The 11440-nt window shown below is 42.6% G+C and overlaps 1 protein-coding gene across 1 annotated transcript; it reads left to right on the top strand.

Annotated features, from left to right (window-relative positions):
- Window positions 1-261: 261 nt before the first annotated feature.
- Window positions 262-3231, top strand: Klf14 (Kruppel-like factor 14). The gene has a single exon (NM_001135093.1). The coding sequence runs from the start codon at window positions 555-557 to the stop codon at window positions 1530-1532; it is 978 nt and encodes a 325-aa protein (NP_001128565.1). The 5' UTR covers window positions 262-554; the 3' UTR covers window positions 1533-3231.
- Window positions 3232-11440: the final 8209 nt, after the last annotated feature.

The following is an 11440-nucleotide window of genomic DNA, read 5'->3' as shown; positions in this document are numbered from 1 at the left end:
GTCAAACGCAATCGCAGCCCACTTCGCCAGCGATCGCGTTTGCGAAGCGAAAGACAAGTCAGGTATTAGCGCCGCTTTTTTTTCCCTCGCCGCTCCCTCCTCCCCCTTAGAGGATAAAAAAAAGTTTCTAGGACTCTGCCTGACACCCAGCTGGCCAGAGACCAGGGGCGAGGGGGGCGAGGCCGGCAGGCTGCCCAGAAGTTGCGATCCGGGACTTGCGCGCATTGAAATTACCTGGCTCGCCAGCAGCGGAGAGAAAGCGCAGACAAGATAATTTCCCAGGCTGCTGGGAATGCCATAGCCCGCGCGGCAGCGCGATCCAGGGGTGTCCTCGGGCCGGGGCGGGTCCCCGCCACCCCCGCAGGCTTCAGTGCGTCAGGGCGCGTCAGGCGGGGCGGGCTCGGCTCCGGCAGCAGCGGCTGCGGGCGGCGAGCGGCGCGCACCGGCTTCCAGCTCGTCTGGCTCCAAGCGGCGGGACGGACGCTCCCGGGGACTCTCCGGCCCGCGGCTGGCCGCGCTCGGACGGCGCTCGCCCGCAACCGGGCGCCGCCAGCATGTCGGCCGCCGTGGCTTGCCTGGACTACTTCGCTGCCGAGTGCCTGGTGTCTATGTCCACCCGCGCCGTGCTGCACCGGCGCGCAACGGACCCCGAAGGCGCGAGCGCAGCGGCTGTCTCCGAGGTGGGTGCAGTGTCTCGGGAGTCGGCGGGGAAGGGTACCGGGTCACGGGGGGTGCTGTGGATACCCCCAGTCCTCCAGGTCCCCACCCCGAGCCCCGGAGAAGGCGATGGCGCGCCCCACCTGCTGGCTGCGAGCGCTTTGGCTGATTTAAGCTGTGGTGCCCGGGAAGACTTCAGGGAAGACTCCGAAGAAGCTCCGTGTGCCTCAACTAGCTGCTTCGAGCCGACCTGGTGCTCCAGCCCTACTGGGGGCTCTGAGCCTACCCAGGCCTTCTTCGAGGATGAGCTCTCTGACGCCGAGAGCTCCTGCAGTGATTCTGCTATCCTGGATGCGCCTGAGGCCTCAGAGGAGCCGGATGACAGCGGAGAAGTGCCCGAGGGGCCCCCAGGGGCCCGCCCTGCGCCATCAACGGGCCCGACGTACCGAAGGAGGCAGATTACGCCCGCATCCAAGCGACATCAGTGCTCCTTCCATGGCTGCAACAAGGCCTACTACAAGTCGTCGCACCTCAAGTCACACCAGCGTACCCACACGGGGGAACGCCCCTTCTCCTGTGATTGGCTCGACTGCGACAAGAAGTTTACGCGTTCTGATGAGCTAGCCCGCCACTACAGGACGCACACCGGTGAAAAGCGCTTCTCCTGCCCGCTGTGTCCCAAGCAGTTCTCTCGGAGCGACCACCTGACCAAGCATGCTCGTCGCCATCCAACTTACCATCCCGACATGATCGAGTACCGAGGTCGTCGTCGCACTCCCCGCCCTGAGCCACCACCCCCAGCCATGGTGGAAAGCTCTGGTTCCGACTCCAGCTCCTCTTCTGGCCAGGAGACCAGCTTCACTGCTTGCCTGTAGGACTGTCTTGCTGTCTATCTTTCCCTCAAGCACAACCCCCACCCCCGCTGCCCCCCAGGCCGTTGTCCATGCCTTCTCTCTGTCCATTCCTATTTTCCAGGGTCATTAGACCGAGGTACAGACTGGTTGCTCCGCACTGGGGATGGGTTCAGACAAACTTGTCGGACTCTGGAGAGGGACTGGGAGCCAGAAGATAGCAGGAAGTCCTGCAACACAAACATCTTCTGAAATGAACGGTTTCTTCCAAACAGCCTGCAGGAACCTTTGAGAAGGGATGAACTCTCCAGCGTACTGAAGTTTCTTCCCTCCATGGCACCAGAGATGTAAAACTGAATTCTGAGATGCTGGAGGATCTCCCAGTTCCAAATGACTCTGGTGTCTCACCCATTGGCCAGGGCGGACTTTGGAGAGGGTGTCCAGGGTGGCAGCCTTGGAAATGTCCAGATTTGGATGAAGAGAGGCCTTTGGAAACAGAAAATATTTCTATTTCTGTAAACAGCAATGTTTACTAATTTATTTTCGGTATCTTGTAAACAAAAATTCAGGTTGATGGGAAGCTAATGTCTTTGACTCTCCCGATTGCCCCAGCTACCTCTGCTTTGTGGATGTATGGCTGGGAGATGCTTTTTGGTGCCTGGGGAGTGGTATGAGTCTGCTTGCAGTTCCTATAGCGTAATTTTGAACCCCGCACTCGCATTGTAACCTTTTTTTTTTTTTTTTTTTTCAATTCCTTCTCAGGGGTGGTAACTTTCTGGCTCACGATTATGGAGAGATTGGTTAAGTATTTTGGAAACAATCATAACAGCACAAGAGAGAAAAGGCTGGTCTGAAATAGCTTCTCCTTCACCTAGAATGCAAGCCCAAGTAACTTTTGAGTGGGACAGGTACAAAACAGCACTTTTCACAACCTTTGTTAGCTGTTCCATTGGAGCGGAGAGATGAAGTTCCTGATGCCCCACCCTAAGTAATCTTAGGGGTAGTAGAGTCTATTCACCTCTTAGTGGCTTAGTAGGGCTTAATTTCAGTGAAGGTCTGTACATTGTTGTTTCTGTTACAGGTGAATTGGTGGGTGAGGGGGAAAAGTGAGAGATTGGTTAATTTTAGAGAGCTGCTGTCTTGGATTTGGGGTGAGAGCAGCTAGACAATAGCTGTTATCAAATAGGAGCACCTTTCTCTAGCATCAGAATCTTAGGTTAAAACCTCAGGGCCCTTCTGCCCCCTTGAAGGAATAAGATATCAGAAGTATTCTTCTGTTGTGTGTCCCAGCTACTGTGGATTGAAATCACTGATGTTTGTGTGTACGTGTGTGTGTGCGTATACGTGTGTGTTTCTTTCATTAAATATGAGGCTGAAAGGCCTTTCCTAACCCGATGAGGTCCCCTATGATCCCCTCCTGCATATCTTAAACCACCCATCAATCACACTTGTAAAGGGTGTTGTGATCTCATGGAGTTGTAAGAGTCACTTGAGTAAGCAAATTGCTTTCCCCTGTTTTATAGATTAAAACGCTGATGCTTAAATTATCTTAAAAGTTATATGCTAAGTTTCTGCCAAGAGCTAAGAGTAAAAGTAAAATGTATTGACTTTTAAATGGTGTTCCTTTGTGATTGTGTTCCCATGTTCTCACCCTACCTCCCTATCACCATGATCCCCCTGCCATCCTGTTTTCTGCTGCTGCTATAAATCTTTAAATGCTGAGAACTTACCCGAGTCTTTTGGCGTTTGTATTTAATAACAAAACCCCTTTCTTAACAGGCTAAGTTAATCTCATGTCCACACCCTGCAGACTTGGGTGAGACTGTTTCTTTAGCATCCTGGGAGAGACTTTTCTTCGCAGCTGATACTCTTAATGTCATTTATCTTGTGTTTCTGGTCCTGGGCATTCAGGTATCCTTGAGAGAATAAATGATTACAAGCAGAGTATTGAAATGCTACTGGGTTCTCATAAACTATGTGAGGGAGGGGTCCTTGGATTGGCCCAGGGAAGGTAGCCTGTAATCCTCAGGAGGGTTAGTGTTTTATAGTGAGGAAAGGAAGAGCAGGTAGGATTGCCCTTGAATTACACAGAGGGAGATGAGGTCCCTAACCTGTTTTTTGTTTTGTTTTGGTTTTGGGGTTTTTTTTGGGGGGGGGGAGGTTTGTTTTGTTTTTTGTTTTTTGTTTGCTTTTGCTTGTCTGTTTCCTCATGTGAGGCTAGATCGTTTGGGTACTCTAAGGCCCACTGAGGTAAGGTTTTCTCTTTGCCCCCTTCAGTAGAAGATCTACTATTGGGTAACTGAACTAAAGAAGCTAACAAGAATCTCTATTAACTATTCAGGAGTTAAGTTTTTTTTTTTTTAAAACAAACAACTTAGATTTTCAACTGATAAATAACTTTTCATTTTCAAGGTCTCAAATAATGTCCATAGTTAAGGTTCCACCTTGGGGACTTTTGTTTGGGACTGCTCTCTGATGCACTACTACTATCAGGTCATACTTAAGAGTTCTGAGCCAAGAGACACTCAGAACTCTACAGTGGACAGATGGAAGAAGCAAGATTTTTTTTTTTAAATGGTCTCTCTTGGTCTGAGTATGATTCTTTGCACTCAAGCAGTTTGTGAGGAATATTTATTAGTGAGATGCCTTAGAAGAACACTGAGTCCTTTGGTATTTCTTTTCCTAGTTTTTTGTTAAGCAGATCAGACTCTGAGGAAATGTATCTGGGTGTTGGTTTGGTTTGGGCTGAGCCTCTGTGGCCTTATGACACCCTCATCTCAGATCGGATACAGGAATGACCTAGTAACAGAATCTAATGATACATATCTTCCTTTTTTTTTTTTTTAACTTTCAGAGACCCACACCAACCTCTGCCTCCTGAGTGCTGTAATTAATTCCTGTACCACCACACAAAATCAAAACAATTTTTTAAGTTTGAAAAAAAATTTAGTTACACTAATTTAATTTTATTCATTTTTTTGAACATCAAGGAGGTTAGAAGGTTGTCAAATATTTCTTTTCTTTTCTTTCTTTCTTCCTTTCTTTTCTTTCTTTTTCTTTTCCTTTCTTTCTTTCTTTCTTTCTTTCTTTTTTTTTTTTTTTTTTTTTTTTTAATATCTTCTGGAAACCTGGGTTGGAAGCTGGGGATTAATTCCAGGACAGACCTTGAATGTGAGATATGTGTATTCTCTATCTTCACCTCCCTTAAAAGAGGTGAAGGGTACAGGCTTACCCACTTATGGAGGCAACGATCGGTTTTATGTCCCCATTTGTCTGTTCTCTTTTCAAGCAAGGAGTCATTTTTGGGATATCTCCCCCTGCCCCGTCTACCTCTTACTTCTCCCATTAGAAAAAGATTGCATTGGGACATAAGGAATAGGGTCACTGCACACACATCCTACACCTCCATCTCTTCTGCAGCTCCCCAGCTTTGGTTGCATGCACACAACTCAGCTCCTGTTTTCATGTGTTCATTACACGGGGCTGAGACCCAGATCTGCCTTCCAGGGGCAGTTCTGAAGAGCATCTTAACTGCCTTGAAGACATCATGATCCATGCTGCTGTCCAGGGAAGTGGGTTTGGGGCTTTTTGTGTTTGTTTGTTTGTTTGTTTTTATATCTTCCTTTGGGTGGGTCACCCAAAGTCTAAGAATTAGGATATTATGAAGACAGAGTATTAGAAAGCCCCTCTTTGATTGTGATGTAGCTTTATCAGTGAAGTACTATCGTTTTGATTTTTAATTTTGTCTCTATTACTCATTTGGCTGAGAATGTGGAGGGGAATATATAATATATATTATATTAATTTCTCCTTTAATCCCTAACATCTTTAAATGTGAATTTGATATTAAATATTCATTAGGAGCTGTTTCTGGAGTTAAGAGTCTGTAATAGGATGTCTATTTGCTAGGACAGCTTTAATACTTTAGTTAACTTGAATCTTGCAGTTCTTTGAGTTTTTTCAAGTCTAAACAGCTATGCTAAGCAATCTCTTACCTTCAAATCATTACTTTTGAGAGACATTGGAGGTTAAGGTTTGTAAGAGTGGGCAACATAAGAGACTGACTAGTCTTGATTCTCATAGATATGTTTGAGACAAGCTTGCTGCAGAAAGGGAATGCATTATTCAATTGAATGTTTTTTTTTTTTTTGCCTTTATTTCCAATCCCCATGGGAAATGGTGACTTGAGGTTACAAATCCCACCTATACTTTAGAACATAAACTTGGAATGCCCTTGCCCCAAAAATGGGCAGCATTATATTCATTTTCCAAACTTGGTTCTTCCTGATCGTGATCTGAACTACATCTTTACATAGAGCTAAAGAAAGACTGTTGGGAAGGTCTAAGTTCTTTACTTCAGGTTGAGTAGATACACCTTCTGTTTATGTTCTGAGTTGTTGCTAGATTTGTTGACTGAGTAATCCCCAAAATGGAACCTCAGGGGCCTACTCAGTTGGAATTCTGTGTGTTCAACCACAGAGGAATGATGGATTTTATCATAAATACATAAAGAAGAATGGAGTGTGCATTGAAGGGGGTTTGAGTCAGAAAGAAGCAACAACGTTATAATCCCAATAGCAGAAAAGATATTTTAAAAGGTTGTGTCTAGATACTTCTGCCTCTACAATCACAAATGCATTTAGACACTGAATTAAAAAAGAAGCAGGGAGTTAATGAAAAATAAGGGAAGTGGTTGATCTAGCTAGCAGAAATGGATTTATTAAGAAGAAAAAAATGTGATTATGGGTGATAGTAATGATATAAAAGAAAGTAAAATTTAGAGATAATAAATCTTAAAGACAAGATAAAAAAGAGGGTGGCACTGTAGTCATTACTAAATTGGAGGAAGTGATTTGAAAGAATGCTAACAAAAGAAGAAAAGCAGGTTTTCAGAGAAATTCCCATCTGCAAGGGAGAACTCAGGGTTAAGAAGTTATTAGGAAGCATCTGCCTAAGTAGGCAGAGAAATGAAGGGAAACACGCCATCTTGGCCCTGATGTAGGACTATGTGACAGCTCAGAGAGTGAAATGATTAGACCCTCAAGAGAAAGCAGCAGAGGACAGGACTCGGAAACATGTACAGGTAATTGATCCGAGGAACTGAAATAAGGAGGGAAAGGAAGAGACACCAGCATCTCAATAGCCTCCAAAGCAAGCATTGTGAAAAGCGAGACACCAACTTGTAATTTAGTTTACAACAAACTGGTAGCAAATGATTTCTGGAATTGGTAATGCATATCTATCAAAGGACTGGGGAAGCAGAGGCAGGTGGATCTCTGAGTTCGAGCCCAGCCTGGTCTACAAAGTGAGTTCCAGGACAACCAGGGCTACACAGACAAACCCTGTCTCAGAAAACAAAACAAAACAAAACAAAACAAAACAAAACAACAACAACAGACTATCAAAAGCCCACTGTAAACACCAGACTGAGATGTTGAAAAATTTATAAGCTTTTTTATCTTACGTGGTAAGATAAAATATCTCAATAATTAAGAGGACAAGAACATAAAATACATCTAATATATACACTTTACCTTAAATATTACAATTTTGGAAGTTTTAAAGAGAAATTCTACAAAGCTAAGATAAAAAGAGAGATTAATGAAAATACAGAACTGAATGGGAGCAGAAAGCTCACTGAAGAGGTGAATAGCATGAGGGAGAGAAATGTAGTCTGTAGCCTGGGACTTTTCTTCGATAAAAGAAAGAGTGGAAGTAAAGGAATTATGGTTTTTAACTATAGAAGAAAAGAAAACCAATCAAACTCAAAGTAGACAGAGACATGCATGGCAGTTAGAAAGGCAGTGGCCCCAAAGCAGCTTTTAAGAGGTTCTTAAAGGTGGGGAAGGCCTTTTGGACAGTGGCTGTGGCTTCCAAGAGCCCATTACATATTCACTGTATGTGTGATTTAAGACTTTGTACAAGTACGAGGCAGGAAGTGATTATGGGGAAATCCAAAACAATCTTAGTGGGATAATGTTTTTAAAACTTAAAAGAAGAAATTAGTGAGACAGAAGACAAAATTAGAATAGACACAATCTTTCAAAGCCTAATAAAATAATTTTGTTTAAAGCTCATATGTAGATTTAATATGGAGTTAGCACAGAGACGTACGTCATCAGGGAAAAGAAAGACAAAACCACACGGCAAATGAGCAGAATTTTTAATTATAAGAGAATAATGCAAATAACTTTGTATCAATTAAAATGCATTTCATAATTTATATATTTTATAATTTTATAATAAGAATATAGAATTGAAAATTGTCTAAGACAACGTAGAAACTCTGAAATAGTGAAATAGTAAAAGAAGGTGTATTCTCCAAAGGATATCATCCCTAGGCAGTTGTATAGGCAAGTTCTGAAAACCTCCAAAAAATAGATTATGTCATAGAGGCCGAAGAGCTGCTTCCAGGAATGGCTGCTCTTCCAGAGGACTGGGGTAGAATTTCAGCACCCACATGGTAGCTTACAACCATCTGTAACTCCAGTCCTAAGGATCTGATGCCCTTTTATGGCCTGCAGGGACACACACACACACACACACACACACACACACACACACACACTTCTTGTAACTTGTATACTTTGCTCCAGAGCATAGAAAAAGAACTCTGTTTTATATAGTCAGCTCCAATACCAAAATAAACAAAAGATAAGGAATAAATATATCTGTTTAATCTATGAAAACAAATGTAAAAATCCTAAACAAAATTTAGAAGTTTGAAGTCAGCCTTAAATGCAAACAAAACATTTCCACAACCACATGAAGCCCATATTGTCAATGTAAGATTAATTCAGTAATAATAATGTATCAATATAATGAACTGTGGGCTGGAGAGATGGCTGAGTGATTAAGAGCACTGACTGCTCTTCCAGAGGTCCCGAGTTCAAATCCCAGCAACCACATGGTGGCTCACAACCATCTATAATGGGTTCAATGCCCTCTTCTGGTGTGTTTGAAGACAGCTACAGTGTACTCATAAGCATAAAATAAATAAATCTATAAAAAAGGAAAATATAACAAACTGAATAAAGAAAAAATCAAGTATGTTTTTATATTGCAGCAATCATCAATCAGAAAACATAATAGACTCAGAGATTCTGTCTATGAGAGCAGCAAACAGTATTAATAACCTTTATGGAGATAACTGTAAAAGTTTTACCGAGCAACAACTGGGAGTCAGTGTCCGAGTATTTTTGAAGCCTCAAGCATGCTAGGTAAGCATCAACCTCAGCTCTCACAGAGCTTTTAAAAGAGCTATTTCAGAGGAGCCAGGGGATGAAAAAAAAAAAAACAAGGAAGAATGTTTCAGCAGATATGAAAATATTACAAAGTCAAAATGATTGAACCGCCACAGTGTAGTGTAGCATCAGACAAATGGATAAGAAGAATTGAATAAAGAAATAAACCTGTGAATAGAGATCCTGATGGATAAGAACAAAAACGTTTCATGTCAGTGCAGATAAGAGAGACAGCTGATAAATGCCATAGAAACAATCAATTAATCACGAGGAAAGGGAAACAAAGCGAGACATTGCTCTCCCTTACACGGCTTTGCAAAAGACAAATTCCACGCGGGAAATACTTAAACTGTTCAAAGTTGAAAAAAAATACTAGTTAAAAATGCTAACAAATCTCTCTATTGTCATAAAGCAAGGAAAGGAGTCTTGGTTATGATTCAATGTTATTTTTATATACTGAGTTATTTATTGTGGGGTTGGGCCTTATGCGTGCTAGGCACAAAAAAAAAGTGAAGATAAATATTTCAAGAAGGAAAATAATTTGGCCAAATGAAAATTTTAAAATATTTTACATTTGAAAACCAATAAATAAATGGAAACAAAAATACACTCTGAGAAAAACAATAGCAGTCAGAAGATTAAGTTCCAGAATATATTAAGAGCCAAAATGTCAAGATATGAAGGACAACACACACACACTCATACACACACATATATCATATGCTCATACACATTCATACACACACATACCATATACTCACACACATTCATAAATACACACATACACACACTCATACACACACATTCATACACACAAACTCATAAACACATGCATTCATACACACACTCACACACATACATACACAAAAACACTCATAAACACACACACACATACATCATGCATTCATATACACACACTCATATATACACACACACATGCACACACACATCCACACACTCACACACACACACACACACAGTGGACAAAGACGGGCATTTAAAGAAAAGTACAGGGCTAAGAGTGACAGGAACTTCATCCTTCTGAAAGGGAAATCTCTTTATGTGTAGCTTGAATCAGTTAAAAAGGATAACATTTTAAAAATATCTCAAAGGAAAAAGGAAATATTTTTTAAAACCCCAAAAGCATCCAGGTTCAGCCCTGTAGTCCTAGTATTTGAGAGTAGTCACGCGCAGGAGAGCTCAGAGTTTATGCCAGTGTGAGCTACAGAATGAGACCGATGAGGCTCTGCTCGAGAAAATAAATAACAGCAGGCGCTGGAGTGGGAAACGTGCATCGTTCATAGAAGCCAGCAAACGTGATATGCTTCCATTTCAAAGCACAAACATTAGTAGGCTAGAGAGAAATTTATTTATGTAGAAATAAGAGAGTATACTAAGACCCCAAAGCAACCTATGACCTTTTGCCTCAACTTGAATGCTCTCAACTCAGGAGCTATTGTGCCTATTTCCAGCGCTCACTCAGGAAAAGGCTTCTGCCTTCGCTACTCTTGTGGCTGTAATTCCACCGCAGGTGCAGCGGTAGCAAGTGTCAGCACAGGTTAAATCACAGAAGAGCAACAGCGTGCATCCCTTCAAGAAAATCTCCCCACCCCTCCTCCACCACACTTATGCCCATTTTAGTGTCCTCAGAAGGGTTACTGAGGAGTCAGGGCTCAACACTAAATATCAGTAGCATTTCAAATTTTCTAGCTCTGTAAAGGCAGAGTCAAGCAAAAACAAATATATAAACATTTGCAAACCAATTCAAAGGGGGAAAAAACCTGTTGTGTGTGCTCTGTCTCATCTATAGCTCTGCTTAATACATCCCCACTCCCATTAGTGACAGAGGACACATTCGAAATTGTCAATTAAGGTAAGAGAATTAATTTCTATTTCAATTTGCCATTTTCAGTTAAAAATATTCCCATTCAACTTAATTTTGTTTTTGAGATAATAGGGGAATCCATTTAAAATTCAAACTCTCTCAGGGCTCTTCCCAACCTCTTGCCATGGTTCCTGAGTGTCAGGGAGTTTGCAGAGAACCTCAGAACAGTAGTCAGGATGGGATACAGGGCTATTCTCTGGGTCTTCACTCAATTTCTCTGCTACATGGCCAGGATGGAAGTTTATGGACAAATTGTGAGAGCGCCCAAAGACTTACAACGGATCTTGTCTGGTTGTGATATTGTTTTGTTTTGATGCCTTTCTGATATTCAAGCTGTTAAACCTGGCTGAATCTGCTATCTGTGATGTCCCCACTGGGTGTGACTGTCTCATCTGCCGTGCAGACTTTTAGACTTCCAATTCTCTCAGTATGACTGCTCGCTCCAGCCAAAGTGGGAAAAAAAATATTCTGGCTCTCCTTTGTATCACAGAAAAGCCACAGGGAGCTGGATACAAGCAGAAGTCTGTCTGCATAGATGCCTCTGTTTCTTAAATAGCATTATGTCACCCTGTTGTCAGTAGACATAGAGTAGAAGGGAAGGGCTAACCCAGACATTACAAGTCTACCTTAGTGTATACAGGATTTCGGATATCATGGTGCACTCCCCTATCTTGGCCTATAGAAGGAGGGACTGGTTGGTTACTTCACAGGGACCTATGTATCCCATTCAGGTCCAATTCTCTAGCCTTTCTCCAAGCCCCAAGGCTCTTCCAGTGAGGAAAACAACTTGGCTTTCTTGCTCT

This window comes from Mus musculus, chromosome 6 (genome assembly GCF_000001635.26).
Source record: "Mus musculus strain C57BL/6J chromosome 6, GRCm38.p6 C57BL/6J".
Taxonomy (NCBI): Eukaryota; Metazoa; Chordata; class Mammalia; order Rodentia; family Muridae; genus Mus; species Mus musculus.
Note: the sequence above shows the minus strand (reverse complement) of the source record. Positions and strands in the feature narration are given on the sequence as shown.

Bases quoted from the DNA above. Each gene is read 5' to 3' on its own strand.
- Klf14 (NM_001135093.1), top strand. From the start codon at position 555: ATGTCGGCCGCCGTGGCTTGCCTGGACTACTTCGCTGCCGAGTGCCTG.